This window comes from Oryctolagus cuniculus, chromosome 1, assembly GCF_964237555.1.
Source record: "Oryctolagus cuniculus chromosome 1, mOryCun1.1, whole genome shotgun sequence".
In the NCBI taxonomy this organism is placed as follows: Eukaryota; Metazoa; Chordata; class Mammalia; order Lagomorpha; family Leporidae; genus Oryctolagus; species Oryctolagus cuniculus.
In genome coordinates, this window is record NC_091432.1 from 234505375 (window position 1) to 234523938 (window position 18564).

Genomic DNA, 18564 nt, shown 5'->3' on the forward strand with positions numbered 1-18564 from the left:
GGTGGGCTACGCGCCCCCTGCGTACCCCGCGGCGAGTTTCCCGCTGGGCGAGGGCGCAGCGGCCGCTCCCGGACGAGGCTGCTCCCGAGCCCGGCCGGCTCCGAGAGGCGCTAATTCAATCAGGCGGAGAAAGCCGAGTTCAGAAATCCTGATAAAATCTAATTTTCGGGCTTTCATGCCCAGGCCATCAGCCGCCCCCCCTCCCCCGCGCCCGCCCGGTTCCCGAGGACTCCGAGAAGCAAATAAGCGCGTTGGTTCATTTGATCCTGGTCTCCCCGTTCCCTAATACTCCCAGGTGAAGATTTATTTCCCAGGGAGAAACAGCGGTCCGCCCGTGCAGCCTCCACTTCGGAGCCGCCGCCGGCCGCTCCCTCCCCGCGCTCCGCCGGGCCCCTTGCGCCGCCCCCCCCCCCCCCCGCGGCTTCGCTCCTTTTTGGCAAAATAAAAGAAAATAAAATAAAATCCGCCTGTGGTGCTGGCGCGTTGGGCGCGCAATTCCCCGAGCGCGCGGCCCGCGATGCCCGGCTGATTGACAGGTGTAAACACAACCCCGCCTCGCAGGTTCTGTCGGCTGGGGGGTCGATGCCCCGCTGCCCCCCGCCACGCCGCCGCATCCCCGGGCGCGCGCTGCCTTCCCGCGAAGCGCCCCGCAGATTGGAGAGCTGCCGCGCGCGCGGCTCCCGCCTCCACGCCGTCCAGGCCCCGACCTCGCGGGCCGTGTCCGGCGCCGGGGCGTCCCCAGCGGGGGCTCCCCGGGCCCGTTAGTGGACGGTCGTGGCGCGGGGGCCGGACACGCTGTTTTCCGGGCCCGCACGCCTGCGGGGGCCGCGCGCTCTTACTTTCACTACGCGATCCCGGGCGGTGCAAACAGACGCCAGGCGCGTTCTGCCGCGCGCAGACACCACCGCAAGTGTCTCCCGAAACCCGCAGAGGAGAGGCGGGAGAACCGGGAACCCCCGCCCATCTGCGAGCCAGGAGCGCCGGCTGGGGGCTTCTCCCCCGGGGAGGTGCAGGGCCAGCCCCCGCCGGCCGCGAGCCTGTGGTCGTTTTGGCGTCTGGGCGGCTTGGGGTGTCCATGACGCACGGTGAGCTTGCAGGCAGTGGCTCTGGGAGGAAGGGGGGCGCCAGGTGAGGGCCAGGCTGCCCTGGGCGCCGCTGCCCGCTTGGTAGAGGTGTTTGCAGCCACCATGGACAGGACACCCGGAGCGGTGAAGACCACAGGCGCTTTTGCCGCGGTGACCTTTGCCCTCTCCCTGGCCAGCGTTTCTGGCGGGATCCGGCTCTGGCTGCACACAGATTCCCGCCGTGATGTCTCTGTCTGGGAACATATCACCTCCCTGGAGTCGGGCACTTCCCAGTAGAACGTCTGTATTAGTTATATCTATTTTGGCTTTTAAATAATTATCAAGGGCTTAAAATAGCGCGCGGTGATCGTCAGAGGGATGCGATGGTAGAGAGCCTCCAGGGAGGCGGCGGCAGTGTGGGCCTCTCCCGGGAACACGGCTGCACGAGGCCGTGCTGTCCCAGGGTGTGCAGAGGCCGGGCAGCGGCCATGAACCTGGCAGCCTACGGAGGGCACTGTGGTTTCAGCCTCTTTCCTGCCTGTGGCCACTTTGGACATTCTGCGTGGCCAGGGGATGTTTCAGAAAGTCTCTGATCCCTGCCCCCAGCAGGAGCACCCCGCCCCTTGATCTGACACCCCTTCAGAGATGAGACGGCTCCGTCCCCTTTGTCACAGCCATCTGCAAACGTGCAACTCGGATATCAATAAAAACAACCTCTCAGGAGACCTCCCTAATGCAGCCTCGGCTCTGCACATCTTGCCGGGAGGGCTTTGTTCTCACCCTCTCCACCCCTCCCCCTCTCTTAATTTGTTGCAGGTGCTGTCGCTAATGAGCCCGCTCCTCTCTGATGATGAAAAGACGGGCAGGCCCCAGGTACCGGGAGGGACGGGGCGCTGAGAACCCAGAAACTTCAGAATAAGTGGCCCACGGCTGCACGCCAAGGTCAGCTGCCCCCCCCCCACTTAGCGCCCGCCCCACCAAACTGCTCCCCGGCCCGGCCCCTCCGTTGCAGCCCCTGTGCTAAGAGGTCTCGTTTGTCGGTCCCAAGGAGGGCAGGCGTCTCTCCGGCTGGACTTCACACCTCCTGATTTTACTGTATCTTTGCAACGCAGGCCCGAGGGGATACTCTGCTGTCGTATGGAGCCCATCGCCCATTAAGGTCCCTTTAAAGACCTGAATTGGTTGGAAGGACAAAAATTAAAAGCAATCGGATCCGCCCCCCCTGCCGGATCCCTGTGGATTTTCCCCTTATCCCATTTCCAGCCACTGTCACAATTTGAGAGTCTTCCCGATCTGATCACATCCACCTCCGGGAGCCGTGCGGTGCCAAGGGCAGGACGACAAAGTCACGGCCGCTCGCTGACCTGCCCGTCAGCAGCCGGAGAAACGCTGGCTCTAGATTTTCCGCGGCAGGAGCCGTGGCTTCTTGGAAAACACAAGGTCCTCGTTCTCTGCAAACCTGGGCCGCCCTGGCTGTCGCCGCCCTGGCTGTCGCCGCCCGGTAGATGTGGTGTTTCCATGCTGAGGCCGCGAGCCCCGCCTGACCCCGCCGTCACCGTTGTCGTCGACGTCCACGCTGCCACTCCAGGGCCTCCGGGGCCGCGCCCCTGTGGACTGCGCAGCCATGCTGTACCTGCTGGCCCTCCTCCTGCACTGCCTCCCGCTGGCCTGTGGGAGCTATGACATCTGCAAATCCTGGGTGACCACGGATGAGGGCCCCACCTGGGAGTTCTACGCCTGCCAGCCCAAGGTGATGCGGCTGAAGGATTACGTCAAGGTGAAGGTAGAGCCCTCGGGCATCACGTGTGGAGACCCCCCGGAGAGGTTCTGCTCCCACGTAAGTCGGCCCGCTGCCGGCCCAGCAGGAGGGGGACCCTGGGGGTGGAGGGGGCGGTGAGCAGAGCGTCTTGGATTGGGACCAGGACTCTGTCCCACCATGGAAATGGGCGGCAACCTGTGCCCAGGCAAAGGGCACCCCAAGGACCCCGAGTGCATGCCATGCCGTCCTCGGCTCGGGGCCTTCTTGGCCAGCGGACGGCTTGGTGGTTAGCAGTCCCCCAGCCTCTGAGCCAGCGAGCCCTCTGACCTCCGGCTGTGGCGCAAGCACCTGGCTCTCCCAGGCAGCAGGGTGGGCGGACACATTGCACAAGCTCCAGGGGCCTCTTGGAGGAGGAGCGTGGGCCGGGGCCAGGATGGCCACTGCAGTGCACGTGCGATGACCGCAGGCGGTGGCAGGCGCTGGGCTGTGGTCACTCGAATCCCGGGTTAGAGAAGGAGGGTGTGGGCCTCAGGGGACCACGGTCCTAATAGCAGGTGTGGAAGGGAGCCACCAGGAGGGTGACAGATGTCGTCACCTCCAGCCAGGCTGATTGTGCTTGAATAATGCGGCGGAGTTGTAAGCTGTGGGCTCGGGCCGCGGGGTGTCTCTGAGCCTCTGTCTGACCGTCTGTGAAATGGGTACCCTCACGGCGTGTTGGGAGTGTTCGTGGTTTAGTGAATACTGGCAGGGTGTTCAGAATAGGCTCTGACGCAGAGGGGTTCCCGACCCATGGAAGGTGAGACGGGAACAGGTGCGGAGGGTCTGGCTCCAGAGCCCCTGAGAACACGGCTCCTGGACAGGCGTCCTCCTTCCGGGCAGCGCCCTGCGGCCCCGACCCTGGCATGGGAAGGGCTCGGTGCTATCCCCAGCCCCCACCCCGGCCTCTGAGTGTCCTCGGAGGGGGCGGGAGGCCTCTGGGCCTCTGGGTTTCGGGCAGAGCTGGCCTGGTTTCCCCATGCTGGGCTCCTGAGGGCGTCTTTGTCCCATGGGGCCGCTTCAGTCGCATCACAGAGCAGTCGGCTGGTTGGTCCCCACTCGGGCTTGTCCGTGGTGATAAGGCTGTCACTGTGGGTGGTGGCTGGGGCCAGGGCCAGCAGGGGAGGACTGGAGGAGGTGAGGGAGGAGAAGGCAGGGGCTGGACGGGCCCCGCTGCCCTGGCTCAGGGTCGGGTCATGGGCAAGGCCCCTGCTCTGGGCGCGTATCTGAGCCCAGGGCACAGCCAGCCTCTGTCTCTCGTGTTGGGTCTCAGCCGCATCTCATCTGTTAAATGTTAGCGTGGCCTTCATGTGGGCAAGGGGGGCGGGGTGTGAAATCGTAATTCAGAGGCTGCTGGCCAGGGGCCTCGGGACGGAGGAGCCCAGCAGGTGCGAGTCTGAAGCCCCCTCCTGGCTGAAGCCGGCTCGTGATGCCCCTCGTCCTGCACCTGCGCTGTCTCTCCTGGGACCCAGGACCCAGGGCAGCTGCAGGGGGGGCTCACCACCCTTCCTGACTCCCGCAGAGCCGGGGCAGCCGGCCTGGGGTCTGGAGGGCTCTCGGGGGCTGCGCCACCTGTTTGATAGGCTTACGGATCTCATGGGGGCTGCTCCGGGTCCGCCTTGAATTACAGACGTGTGGACAATGCAGATGGGGACGCAGCCTCTGCTCGGGATAAGGGGACCAGGGAGTGCTGGCTTCTGGGTTGGCGGGCAGGGGTCACCTCCAGCCTGGATCCCACCCCGACAGCACCGGCAGGTCCTGTGTGTGCCTCGTTATCTCCTAGGTGGGCGCTGTTCTGATCCCCACCATCAGGGACTACAGGGTTGCCCAGGTCCCACAGTCACATGCTTTCCCACAAGGGGGCACGGCCCCCTTCTCTGGGTGTCCCCATCTCCGAGATCCAGTTCCCTGGGGAGGCAGTGGTGCCTAGCACGTGTTCAGCCTGTTGCTGTGGCTTTTACGTCCCTGGTGGCTACCCTGGCCCTCCCTCCTCAGACTTCATGGCCTCCATGCACCTGGAGGACCCGGTTTTTTCTGTCTTCAGGGACCAGAATGCAACCCACTGCGGCCCACGCTGCTGTTGCAGATGGCCACCAGGGGGCGCCCTAACGGCAGCGAGCAGGACCACTGCCCCCTTACTGCAGTGGCCCCTTGGCTTCTGGCTCCTGCGGTCCTCGGGGCCATCCTGCGGCAGGTGCTGGGCCTGGGGGGTCTGCCTGTCCCACCCAGCATGTCAGGGTGTGACCCCGGGGGCCACCCTGAGGGTCGGAGGAGCCAAGGAGCGTCCACCCCTTTGAGACTCCGGCCGTGGTCCTTGGCGAGGCCCCCTGAGAACGGAATTGTAAATTCCAGGCTGGCGAGGAAGGGGAGGGGGTGGGAGACAAGATAAATGAATAAATAAAAACCTATTGGCTCCAGACGCACACCAGGAATTAATAGGCATGAGCTCTCGGCCGAAGGTTCTTGGGCAAGGACGAAATCTCCATGAGGGGCTGGGAGGGAGGAGGCGGCGGCGAGGGCGGTGGCTGCTCTCATACCCCTGGGGAGGGGGAGGGCACAGCTGGGCGGGGGGCAGCCCCTCACAATCCACGCGAGCCTGCTCCTGCCCGGACCCCTGGACGGGGGGGAGCCCTGTCTGTGCCTTGGAGACTGCAGTGGGCCACTTGAGACACAGCAGGGAGAGAGAGACAGGGAGAGAGAGAGGAGGGAGGGAAGGGGAGAGGAGAGGAGGGGAAGGGAAGGGAGGGGAGGAGAAGGCGGAGCCTTGCCACCCAGCTGTGGTCCCTGGGCCAGCAGCACCGCCTCACCCCAGGCCCCACCCCAGCCCTGCTGGGTCCGAATCTTCCATTTCTTTAAAAAGATGTATTTATTTATTTGAAAGGCAGAGTTACAGCGAGAGCGAGAGCGAGAGAGAGAGAGGTCTTCCATCTGCTGGTTCACTCCCCAAATGGCTGCAACAGCCAGAGCTGGGCTGATCCGAAGCCAGGAGCCCAGAGACTCATCCGGGTCCCCCACGTGGGTGCAGGGGCCCAAGCGCTTGGGCCGTCTTCTGCTGCTTTCCCAGGCACATTAGTAGGGAGCTGGATTGGAAGTGGGGCAGCCGGGCCTCAACCTGGTGCCCATGTGGGATGCTGGCGTCGCAGGTGGTGGCTTTGCCTGCTGTGCCACAGCGCCGGCCCCAGAACCCTGCATTCTGACAGGATGACCCGGGGCTGTGCCGTGTGACAAAGCTATGGCTGGGGCGCTGCCCAGGGAGAAGAGGAAGACCGGGGAGGGGCAGGGGTCCTGGGAGCTCAAGGCCCAGGCCCCCACGCAGGGCTGCCTTGCCAAGGCCAGGAAACACGCTTCGCTCTGAGCGGGACCTGGTGGAAGGTTCCAGACAGAGGCAGCCGTGAGTCCCGTCCCCGCGCTGCCGCTGTGGGCTCCGTGACCTGAGCGAGTCACTCCGACGCTCGAGCCTCGGTGTCCCCATCTGCAGAGAGGGACGTGGTCCCAGCCGCCTGCCCTGTCTCTGGTCTGAGCACTCGGCTCCTAGTGCGCTCTGTCCCAGCCAGGCCCGAATGTCACCTCCTACCCGGTGTTGATCGTCTTGGTTTTTCCACATTGAATGGATGGGACAGCGAGTGTTTCATCTAAAGAGACTGAGAGAGAGAGAGAGAGAGAGACGCTGGCACCCGGTGCTGTGTGACCTTCAGCGCCACACCTGACCTCTCTGGGCCACATTCCTCCCGCAGGGCTATCAGGAGGCACACGGGGGCCGGCGGGAGCACAGGCACTCAGTCCTTGCCGGATGCTGCGACGCCTGCAAGTGTTCGCCCCCTTGTTGGACCGTGAGCTCCTTGCCTCGCGGGTGCCTCCCTCTTGGCTCCGTCCGTGCTCGGTGAATGGTTGTTGAACGCGCAGATGGGTGGGAGGAAGGCTGGTGTGATCCAGGAAGGCTGCCCGGAGGAGGAGAGGGCTGGGCTGAATCCCAGAGGTGGCGCGCAGGCCCCTGCTTCCCAGCTGGTGACAGCTGCTCAGACTCCAAACGCCCGCCCGAGGCGGGGCCAGCCTGGGACAGGTGTTGCCTGGTGAACCCTCGCAGGGGACCAGACGGCGGGAAGATCCCAGGCCGTTCCCGGCTCTGACTCTGCCAAGGGGGTGGGTTTAGGCCCAGAGACCCAGAGGAGGGCCGCAGGCAAGCCAGAGGCTGGGGGAGGGCTTCCGGGGGCAGAGCATGGTGGAGGGAGTGATCCAGGCTCCAGCCTGCCTGGCCCCTCTCCCCGGGCCCCCACCTCCCAGGCCGTGTGGGGAGGCAGGCAGGGGACCAGCAGCCCCGCCATGCTGTGGATGAGAACTGGGGCCCTGGGCTGGGGCGGGTGGGGGCTCCGGATCCGAGTTTTCCCATCTGGAAATGGGGATGTCGCGAGACAGGACCGGGAAGGGGTGGGGCGCCCAAGGGGTGCCCGGGGTCTTTCTTCCCCTCCACAAGGTCGTGCAGGGGTCGAGAGCAGGGAGTCCCAGACCGGAGATGACCCCGTGGGCCGCGGTGGGCTCGGAGGAGAGGGGATGCCGAGGGCAGGTGTCCGTTTCCCGGAGCTGCAAGTCCTGGCCCCGCGGACGGAGACCTTCTCCCCCCACCCCCCGGCCACGGGGCTTGGCTGAGTGGATCGCTTCGTGATGCCTGGGTGCTCGCCGCACCCATCCGGGGAGTCTGGGGGACCCAGACGGATCGCAGGCGCAGGGTGGGATTCCAGCTGCGGGGCCCCGCGTGGCACTGAGCACTTGAGAGAATCCGTCACAACCTGGAGCAGATCCTTGTTGTTGCGGTAAAACACGGCCCACGTGAGGTTTGCCGCTTTGGAAGTGCTCCCGTGCACGGTCCGGCGGCACGGACGGCACTCGCAGTGTCCCGCAGCCCTCACGGCTCTCCCGACGGCAACCCGGGGCCACCGCGGCCGCTCCCCCAGCCCCCGGCCCCCTCCGGTCGGCTTCCTCTCCGGGAGCTGCCCGGTGCAGGCGTGGCTCTCTGAGTCCGTCCTTTCGCACAGCGTGGCGCTTTGGGGCTGCTGCGAGCCGTAGCTCGGGTGGGCGCCTCGCTCCTGTTCCGGGCTGCGTCGGATTCCCTCGTGTGGACAGACACCGTTTTCTTGGTCCGTTTATCGGGCGGTGGACGCTTGGCCAGCTTGTGTGCCGGAGCTTCCGTGGGTGATGTTGCAGGGAGCGGGCGAGTGCAGGGACAGGCCCTGGGGTGGAATGGTGGGGTCCCGTGGTGACGCCGTGTCGCACTTCAGGGAAACCTGAAAACTGTTTCCACAGAGGCCACGCCGTTTCATGCCTGCTCGGCAGTGCCCAGGGGTTCCGGCTTCGCCGCCTCCTGGCTGGCCCTCGTGGCTTTCCGTCTTTCTCTTTCATTCTTCTGCTCTAGATCTGATCGCCCGATGGGCAGTGATGCTGAGGTCGCCTCCTGGGCTCGCTGGATGTTCCTGTCCTCCTCGGGGACTGGGCAACCCATGGCCTTTGCCTGCTGTTGAACTGGGTTTTCTTTGTTGTTGAGTCGCAGGAGCTCTTTATATATGATGGACCCTAGGTCCTTATCCAATGGCCACCTGGGAAGGCTTCCTGCTTCCTGTGGACTCCTGTGCACTCTTTCTGTGCCCCTTGGTGCACAGGAGCTTTGGGTCTTAATCACACCCCATCTACGTTTTCTTTCATTGCCTGCGCTTTTGGCATCACACCGAAGAAATCGTTGCTAAATCCAAGGCCACGCGGTTACAGCTTCAGTTCTGGAAGTATTTAGATCTCTTAAACTTTCCATTATTCATTCATTTATTTACTTGGTGGTGGGGGGAGGGAGACAGGAAGAGCCCCATTTGCTGGTTCACTCCCCAAATGTCTACACTAGCTGAGGCCAGAGCCAGGAGCCAGCGGCTCCATCCGGGTCTCCCTGGCGTGGGTGGCGGGGACCCAGTGCTGGAGCCATCACATGCTGCGTCCCGGGGGGCGCGGTAGCAGAGAGCTGGAACCCGGAGCTCAGCCGGAAACTGACGGCAGAAACTCTGAAGTGGGACCCGGCCGTCCCAGCCAGCGTCCTGACCGCCAGCCGAGCCCCTGCCCCGGCGTTCCGGTTTTGGTCGGTTCTGAGTCATCTTTGTATGTGGAGCTGGGGGAAGCTCTTTGGCAGGGGGACTCCCAGATTTCCCAGCATGCTTTGTGGCCATTCTTTCCCCCTTAAATACTTGTGGCGCCCTCATCAAAACTCAGCCGGCCACTGGCTCAGATCTCTGCCGACTGTCCTGCAGGGGAGCAGTCACCAGCACCCTATCATGCCCATTTTACAGATGGCAAAACTGAGGCTGCAATACTGTGTGATGGGCTCCAGGCTTCAACTCAGGTCCCTGGCATTCTGTGACCGTGCCGCGGTGAGGCCGGGGGACAAGAAGTCCAAGTGCTCACCCTCCCTCCCTCCCCCGCCTCTTCCCTGCCATAGCTTCCAGGCTGGGATGCTGATTTTGTCTCTCAGAGAGGGTGACGGAGGAGGGGGGGGACACTGTGGCTTCCTCTGGTCCCCAAATATCTCTCCAGCATCCACTCCTCCCCACCCATCCCCCACCTTTGCCCTTGGTGGTAGTGCTTGCATGCAGTAGGTGCTAAATAAATGCTGACACTGTAGTCCGTCGTCTTAGCAGGACTGTGAGAGCTTGTCTGGGACCAGGAAAACCCCGACGTCTAGACCACAGTGCGCAGGGCAAGGGGGCCACTGGAGTCGGCTGCGGGTGGCCCTGAGAACCCCATCCCATCGGGGCTCCCGGGACCACAGCGTACCCCTGCTGTGGAGTCCCAACCCCTCACTTCCCGCTGGGGACACCGAGGCCCAGAGCGGTGGGGCAGCTTCCCTAAGCCACCATGCGCCATGGCAGGCGGTGGGCGCCGTGGGCCAGAGCCCGGGGACAGGAGACCCCGGCACTGCTGCCCCGGGTTGGCCCCTGCACGGCAGTGTGCGTGCGTAAGGGGCGTGGGCCGCCTGCCTGGATGCACCTGCAGCCAGCGGGGGGCCGAGCTGCTCTCGCAGGGTCTTCCTGTCCGCTCTCCGGCCTGCGTAGGTGAGCTGTCACGGACGTCGCCCTGGGGACGCAGGTGCGGCCCAGAGCTGGTTCTCATGGCCCCCCCAGGGGACACCTGCGAGCTATAGCCTCCCGGCAGAGGCGGCCCCGGGAAAGGTGGCCCCAGACACGAGGCAGGACAGGGCGGTGGTGGGGAAGTGGGCGACCGCTGCCCGTTAGCACGTGCAACTGTCCTGGGGCACCAGACAGGCCCGGGGGCCGGGTGCTGGCTGGCGAGTCCTCAGGAGGCCCAGGCGTGGTGCCGAGTGCTCGGCCTGCGTAGCTCTGTATCCTTCGACGACTCTGAGACGGGAATAGGACAGAGACTCAGAGGGGCGGAGACACGTGGCCGAGTTTGCACAGCCAAGGCTGAGAGCTGCGTCCCGGGCCTCAGCCACTGCCACCCTGCCTGCCCCGCAGCAGGGCACCGGGAGTCAGCAGGGCTGGGATCTCAGGCTGCGGCGGCCTCAGAGGGGGTCCCTGGGAAGGAGGGCTGCGGTTGAGTCCCCCCGTCTCTGGCGCCATCCAGATCTAACCCTGGTGCAGGGGATGGGGGCAGGGGGTCCGGGCCGCCCCTCGGCCTGTCTCCGTGACCGTGACCCAGCTCCTGTCTGGCTGTCTCCTCGGCCCCTATCTGCCTCCCTCTGCTGCCCAGGTCCTTTGTCCAGGCCGGCGAAGTGAAGGGAGCTGGGGGGTGAGCGGGCCCTCCCCAGGGGGCAGCAGAGGTGACGAGGAGTCCAGGATCGACGCCTCCCCCCACCCCGCCCCGGGCACCGTGCAGAGTGGACGGTGGCCCTGGGGGATGGCAGGGTTTGATGTCCCCTCCTGCCGGGGGATCAAGAGTGGCTGAAGGCAGGTGGCAGCAGCAGGGAGAGGAGCCAGCTGGCCAGAGGGCACCTTGTCCCTGCCGTCCCCACCCTGGTCCAAGCGGAAGCCCCTGGCGCCGGCTCTGTGGCTGGTGCTGTGCAGGGCCGGCTCCTGCGTGGCCTGGGGCGAGGCTCTTCCCCCTTCTGGGCTGCGGGTTTCCTAGCTGCAAAATGGCAACCTGAGCTCCTCCCTGCGAGCTTCATCCCACCTCCTCCATCAGCTCGCATGTATTGAGTGCCTACTGTATACCAAGCACTCAACTGATGCCTGCTTAAGCTTGTGTTCCTATCTGCTTCACATACAGAGCATCGGAGATTCAGAGAGGTTAAGCCACTTGCCTGAGGTCACACAGCTTCTAAGCAGAGAAGCCCGGCCGTTCTCCCGGCCCCTGAGTTCCCGGTGGCGGGGCTCTGCTCCTAAGCTGCTTTGCTGACAGCCTGGGAGGTGGGCGTGGCCGGCTCCGGCGTGTGTGTACGTGTGTGTACGTGCCGCCTGGCCCTCCCCCTCAGCCCCAGCCGGAGGGCTGGGGAGGAGGAGTGATGGCAGAGTTTCTCCACCCCCTGCCCCTTGAGACACCACGGAGTCTGCTGAGCCACTTATCTGATAATTCGCTTATTTCATGTCTGCCGGCACCAGCTCTGGGGACGGCAGCAATGGCTTTGCCTGGAGGAAGCTGATCTGTTTTTCGGGGGGGGGGGGGCAATAAGAGACCTAAAAATAGAGGGGAGCGGCAGGGGGCGGCGCTGGTGCCTGCGCCCTCACCTGCTCAGGGAACGCAGAGGCCCAGCCGGGCTGCCCTTCCTGCTGGCCCGGCCCCTCCAGCACAGAAAACCGTCCCGGCTGGGCCTCGCAGGGCAGCAGGCCCAGGGTCACGGGCGCCTCTTGGAGAGCTGTTGCCGCCCCCCGCCCGGCCCCTGCCCGGCTGCAGCAGGCTCTTGGGGAGGTGGTCCCAGCGCCAAGCCCAGGGTGAGAATTGCCCCCTCCCCGTTCCCGCCCAGCCCTAAGCATCTTAGAGGATCAGAGGGGAGAGGCCCCGCCCGCCCCCGCCCGCAGAAGCCGCCTCTGTCCTCGCGCTGCCGTCCTGGGTGCCGAGGGTGCCGGCTCCTCGCTCTCTGCCAGGCCTTTGATCTCTGGTCCTGGAAGGGGCCGCTCTGCCAGCCAGAAGCCAGGCCCTGCCTGCAGCTGCGAAATGTCACAGCTCCCTGCTCCTCACCTGCTCCCAGCCCAGCCTTGCGCATTAACCCCGTGCTCCCCGCGGCACCCTGCACCTGTGGCTGGGCCCATCTCAGGCGTCTCCTCGAAGCCAGTGCACCCAAGCCCTGGGGAGGCTTCCCGAGCGCCCAGCCAGCTCCCCCCTGGCCCCTGCTGTCCGTGCCGTTCACGGGGACCGAGCCACGAGGGACCCCACCTGTCCATGGCTAGTGCTCACCAGGTTACCAGACGGACAACCTGGGGCCCGGCTCCCTCACCTGTACAGTGGGGCGCAGACGGGGATCGGCTGCAACAGCCCCCCAAGCCACCTGCAGGGGCGGGCAGTTGGAGTTCCCTTCCCTTCCGGGTGGAGTAGATGGCTGGCCTCTGGGTGTGGGCAAGTCATCATCCCAGCCCCTCCCAGGTGTTTAGACGGGCAGCCAAGTCCAAGAGCGGCTTCTCCTGGGCTGCTTTCAGGAAGAGCTGACGAACAAGTGAATGAACCAATCGATGAACCGCTGCCAGTCCAGCCCCACCTCCTCCGCCCCCGGCCGAGAGCCCAGGTGTGCCCAGGTGTGGGGCAGACCCAGAGATGTCTTCCTAAGGAGTCTCCCAGGCACGTGGTCGGTGGCCACGGGGGATCTCCCAGAGGCAGTGCAGGCAGGCAGGGTGCACACTGGATGCTGCGGTGGGGTGGGGAGCAAGGTGCAGGGGTCTGCACTCCCCCAGGTGGGGCTTGGGACTCAGCAGGGCTGATGGATGACCAAGGGCAGGGGCGGGAGGCTCAGGGGGCTGACACCAGCAGCCACGCCAGCCCCTCGCAGAGCCCCTCCTCTGACTGAGCCCCCCACCTGCCCCAGACTCCGGGGTGCAGTCTGAGGAGGGGCAGTGCCCTGCGCCCCCCGCCCAGCCCGGCAATGAACCCGAGCCTCCCTCCCTGCATCCCTGATGCAATATTCATGCGGGCTGCGGCCGCTTCGGGAGGCCACCCGCCCGCGTCTGCCCGCGCCCGCACAGGCTTTTAAAGAGCAGGGCGCGGGCCTCTCCAGGCATCTCCTCCGATCGATACTGCACTTTGCGCGCTTCCTCTTCCTCGCCGGCTGCCCAGCCCTCTCCCTTCTTGCTGTCCTCTCTCCAGCCTCCTTCTTCCCTCATATTTACTTTTGCAAAAAGTGCTCCATAAAAACGCTGAGCTGTGTGGGGAGTGGCGTGGGCAGGAAGAGGGGGCGTCGGGCATCAGCCGGCATCAGCGTGGGGCTGGGCCAGCTGCCAGGCAGGCGGCTCCCAGGGTGAACAGGTTGAGCCTGGTGGGGGGGGGGAGGGAGAGGGGGAAGAAGACCAGGAGGAGGAGGAGAAGGGGGGAGGGGAGGGGAGAAGGGGGAGGGGGAGAGGGAGGAGGAAGGAGAGGAGGAGGCGGAGAGGGAGGGGGAGAGGGAAGGGGAGGAAGATGGGGGGGCGGGGGGGGGACGCAGCTGCCCCAGGTGCTCCCTGGCTCTGGTGGGGGAGGTTTTGAGGTCTCCAGCCTCCTGCAAGGGAGGAGGAGAGCTTAGAGCTCGGCCCGCCCAGCCTCCCTCTCTCCTGGAATCAATTAGAAACTGTTTACAGCCTCACTGGGGAGCACAGGTCGGCACCAAGACTGTACCAGTACCCCTCCCGGCTGCCTGCCGCTGCCCACCCTGCGTGGCACAGGTGTGGGGGCTGCAGCGCCCCCAGCCCCCTCGGGGGCAGCAGGGCTTGGCACCGGCGGTCCCATGGGGACAGAATTTCCCTGGGAAGCATTCCTGGAAATCTGGCTGTGGGAAGGAGCCCCATATGCCCAGGGCCAAGCAGATGCAGCCTTCTTTTTTATTTTGTTTTAATTTTTTTAAGCATTCAGTTTTAAATTCCTGGAGAGATTAACCCTTGCCTAGTCAGAGCCTTGGCAGGACCGCCGGCCGCAAGGTGGAGGCACCTCCCCCTCGTCCTCTGAGCCTGGCTCATGCCACAGCTCACCCCGAGCATCCCAGGCCCCGCAGCAGGTGTGCTGGGGAAGCCCCAGCCGGGTGAGGAGAGCTGGGGGGCTCAGGGAGCTGCCCCAGGGCATCTACCCCGCCCCAGGCTGCTCCCCAGGACCCACAGGGCCCTGGGAGCCACTGTCAAGACCCTGTGTTGCTTTGGCAATGTTTGCAAACGTCCCTTTGCAGGGGAGGGGGATCCCAAGGAGGTTGAGTCCCAGTGCTTGCCCTTCTTGAGTCGCCTGTCAATCACAGAAGGTTCTGGAAGGAGGAAAGTTGTGGGCAGGGGGGGAAGGGAAGCACCGAGAGGTCTCGGTGCTCTGTTTCCTGCCAGATCACGGTGGGCCGTGTTGCAGAGTGGAGACGGCCCTGCATACCTGCAAAGTGAGGTGCTCGCTGGAGTCGCACTCAGGCTGGGGCACGTTTGGGAGGCAGCTTGGGACGCTGTGTCAAGGGGGCCATCTACCTAGGGGATGCCCGTGAGTGTGGCCGCTGGGGTGACCGAGCCCTGGGCCCCCCGCGGACATTGGCCTTCCCCTGCCCCGGGAATTGGCTGGGGCTGGGAGGAAAATCACTCCAATGAGAGAAAAGAGAGAAAATGAAAACGCGTTCCCGAGGGGGGCGGCTGCAGCTGGAGCCGCTGCAGGAGCGAGCAGGTGACCTTGCTCCCGCCCAGGGCGTCTTCGGGAAGAGAGGGAAGGGGAGGGGCCGGGGGCCGGGAGCCGCAGGGAGAATCAGAGCGAGCTAGCGCGGAGCTGGGGAGGGGGCAGCCAGAATTAGACGCGGCTCGGAGCAGAATCTCCGTTTCCGCCCTGTTAATAATTGATGCCCACTGCAACTTTTCTTACCCATAAAGAGGAAATCATTTGTTAGGGAGAATTCCCCCGGCACCCTCACTCTCTCCCTGGAGTCCCGTTCCTCCCCAGCCGCCGGGATCCGAGGGACTTTGCGGTGTCAGTGTCGAGGGGGCGAACTCACACGTGGTGCTGGGGACGTCCCCTGGGTCCCAGCCCTCAAGGGAGGGCTATCACAGATTTTCCACCTGTCCCCAAGTCCCTAACATCCTGCAAGGTGGGGGGAGGGGAGAGGAGGCCAGCTGCCCCTCCCCCTGCTCCTCTCCCAGCCCCCAAGTGTTGGGGACCAGGAGCAGGTGCTGCCCACACACGGGTGACAACTCGGCAGACAGGTTCCCAAAAATCTGTCAGCTGCTAAGCTGCTCCCCGGGCCTGCCTGCGTGCCTCTGGGTGGTGCATGGGGCAGAGAGACAGCTGTCTGCACCCGGGGGGATCGGAGTCTGTGCAGGTGGCACGGACTGGGGACGGCCATGTCCCTTCCCCTCTGGGTGATGGGTGGTTTCAAATGGGGCTTCTGACTGCAGAAGTTGAGGTCTTTCTGACAGTCGCGTCTGTGTGCATGGATTGTGGAGGAAAAGGTCCCACCTGCCGGGAGCCCGGTCAGCGTCCTGTCCTGTGGGATGAGGTGCAGGGCAGGCTCAGAGGGTGCCGGGCTGGGTCTAGTGGCTTGCTGAAGCGGCCGGGCCCTGTGCTTGCCACGCGGTCCTCGCTGGAATCCACAGCCCGGCCCCCGGCAGCGTCAGCAGCCTCAGCTGCCCTGCAGTCCACCTGCACCATGTCCCCAGGGCCAGGCCGGCCAGGGGCTGGGGACGGAGGCAGTGGCTGCCCTCAGGGGCCGCACCCTGCCCCAGAGAAGTGGGGACACCGGACTGTCACTGCGGAGAAGTCTGGATGACAGCGGCACGGAACTGGCGGTGAAGCGGGTTTGGATGCTTCTCTGTGACTTGGGACCACAGACACTGCCTTCCTCTGGGTGCAGTGAGGGGCTCCCAACCCCCTGCGTGGGGCAAGGGCAGGGCAGGGTCCTGGAGGACACCCCCCTCCCCGCTTCTGCTGGGTCCTCCACTTCCTTCAACTTAAGCTGCTGGTGGGGGGCACCGTGTCCTGGATCCTACCAGGTTCCAAGAACACTGGGTGAGTCGCCCGGGCTGGTGGTGTGTGGCTGGTGAGGACTGGCCTGCCACGGTGCCAACCACCAGAACCCCGGATAGAGGCTCAGCTGCTAGGAGCCTGTGCCCGGCACGGTTCCGGCTGGGAGGCTGGGCCTGGCGAAGTCAGTTACTGCCCTGCCTTCCAGTTCCGGAGCCCCTGGGGAGGGGCCTGGGGGCTCACGGAGCCAGACTCCCCCCTCCGCTCCCGGCCCCGGGCACGGCCGCCTCGGTCCCTGCTGACAGTTCGCTTTCCCATTCAATTATATTTTTTTGCCTGCAGCTTGTCTACGCTGTTTACAACCTGGCCTCTGACTTACAACTGTACCTTGCGTACAGAAAATACATAAAAGAAAGCATTTAAGAGACCTTCCTGGGGTTTCAAAAGTGTGGCGTAAATGTTTCTCTGCAGAACACTGCACGCCGGGGTCTCCTGCTGGCTGTGCGGGAGGGGGGCTCGTCCCGCCCCTCCCTCCCCGGGACCTCTACAGCTGCAGGTGCCTGCTGGCCACTCCTGCCTCCACCCTTTGGGCTACACTGCCTGGCCTCCCAGGTGGCTTGCCTCTGTGTGCCTGCCTGGGGACGAGCAGGCACAAGGCGTGTGGTTTCGCGGGACGCCTCAGGTTGGGGCCCGTGGAGTCCAGGGGGTGGGTGTGTCTGCCTGTGACGAGGACGTGAGATGGCACCCACCCCCTGGCCACTGGCACGGCACTCACGGGGCAGCAGCCACCGCAGCTCCAAGCTGGCAGCGCTGGACAGCCTGGGCCTCCCCACTCACAGATGGCGGTTCTGGCCAAGAGGTCCCCAGGCCGGCGTGTGTCCAGCCGCTGGTGGGTAATGACCGCTGCCCTGGGGGATTCCGTCCACGCCCACTCACGTGACACCGGGTGAGAACCCAGAGACCAGGATGGAAGTGACTTCCTCCGGCCCACAGCCTGGAAGGATAGAGCTGGGATGGGACCAGGGCCCTCGACCCCATTTCCTTGACGGCTGCAGACTCAGATAAAGGGGTCCCGACAGGGGACACGGGCCCAGGGTCGCAGGGAGATGGTGGGAGCCGTCGTTGTCGGTTATGTTATTCTGGGGCCAACGCAAGGCACTCAGCGGGGGGCTGGCACTCAGGAAGTGCTTACGGAAGCACTCTGTTTCCAGGATGCCCAAGGTGGGCTTCGGGGCTGCCCTGGACACCCCCACTTCGCTCCCCAGGCCGGGCCCCTTCACTGTGACTGTCACGTGTCAGGCGGCCCTCCTGGAGGAGGCGTCACCCCCAGAGACCCTGGGAAGCCTCACCGGCTCTCACCGGGGCCGTCCTGGGGTCAGGGGCAAGAGGGGAAACAGGGCTTTGCATACCCAACTCCATCCTTGGGACCTCCCCCTTGGGGAGGGCGGCGGGTTCGGCCCAGATGCTGCCTGCAGCGGGGCACACACCCCGCGCCCCTCTGTGGCTCAGTCGAGCTCCAGACCTGAGGCCGGCGGGAGGGAGGTTTGCAGTAGAGAGTAGAGAAGCAAGCTTGGCCGTGGCCTGGGACTTATTCACCGAGCTCGCTGTTGGAGCCGCTCGCTCCACGGCAGGCACGGGGCTGGGCGGCACGCAGGCTGGTTCATTAGTCCTCGCCATCTGCTCTGGGCCGCCCGCGGGCCCCCGCCAGCTCTGAGGCGGCCGGGTCGGAGCCCCCGTCTCCTGGCATAGCCAGCTGTGTCAGTCTTCCCGGTGATGGGCAGCTGGGACGCAGCTGGGGCCTTCAGGGATCCCACGTGCCCCTCCCCCACCATGGGGACCACCAGGAGGACAGGCAGGTGGCAGGGGGGTAAGGGAGGGGACAAGGACAGCAGAAGGGTGACGTCGGTGACTCACAGCGGCTGAGATGGACAGGCCTCGAATTGACACTTAATACGAGATAAGGTAATATAATTATTCTGCGAAAAGGTTTTGGCTAATACAGGGATACTCCAGGAACTTCATGGAAATGTGTTGTCAGGAAAAATTGTGCAGGATTTCAAAATTTTGTTTTGCACCCATATAAACTTAGCTTTTAAAAATTTTTTATTTTAAAGATTTATTTATTTATTTGAAAGGTAGAGTTGCAGATAGGAGAGGGAGAGAGACAGAGAAAGAGGTCTTCATCCACTGGTTCACTCCCCAAACGGCCATAATGGCCGGAGCTGGGCCAACCCAAAGCCAGGAGCTTCTTCCAGGTCTCCCATGTAGGTGCAGGAGCCAAAGCACTTGGGCCATCTTCTACTGCTTTCCCAGGCCACAGCAGAGAGCTGGATCAGAAGTGGAGCAGCCGGGTCTCAAATCGGCACCCACATGGGATGCCGGCACTGCAGGCGGTGGCTTTACCCGCTACGCCACAGCGCTGGCCCCTAAACTTAGCTTTTGATTCCATTTTCCGCGCGCTCTTCGAAGCACTCGATTATGATCATGACGAGTGTGACTTAGTGAGTGGCTATGGGAGCCCTCAGTGCACAATGCCCCATGTCAGCACGCTCCCAGCTCTGTGGCTGACGCCAGGGGCACTGGATTCAAAGACTGAGCCAGGGAGGGAGGGCTGCCTGGAGGAGGTGC

General features: G+C 64.4%; 1 protein-coding gene across 5 annotated transcripts in view; it reads left to right on the plus strand.

Annotated features, from left to right (window-relative positions):
- The window catches only part of NTNG2 (netrin G2), a 54236-nt gene that overhangs the window by 2829 nt on the left and 32843 nt on the right, over positions 1 to 18564 (plus strand). For all 5 annotated transcript variants that reach the window (XM_051835344.2, XM_051835343.2, XM_070058334.1 and 2 more), the window contains exons 2-3: positions 1881 to 2006; positions 2177 to 2901. In XM_051835344.2, the coding sequence (XP_051691304.2) occupies positions 2689 to 2901 (213 nt within the window). In that variant the 5' untranslated portion in view covers positions 1881 to 2006; positions 2177 to 2688. The remainder of the gene's footprint in view (positions 1 to 1880; positions 2007 to 2176; positions 2902 to 18564) is intronic.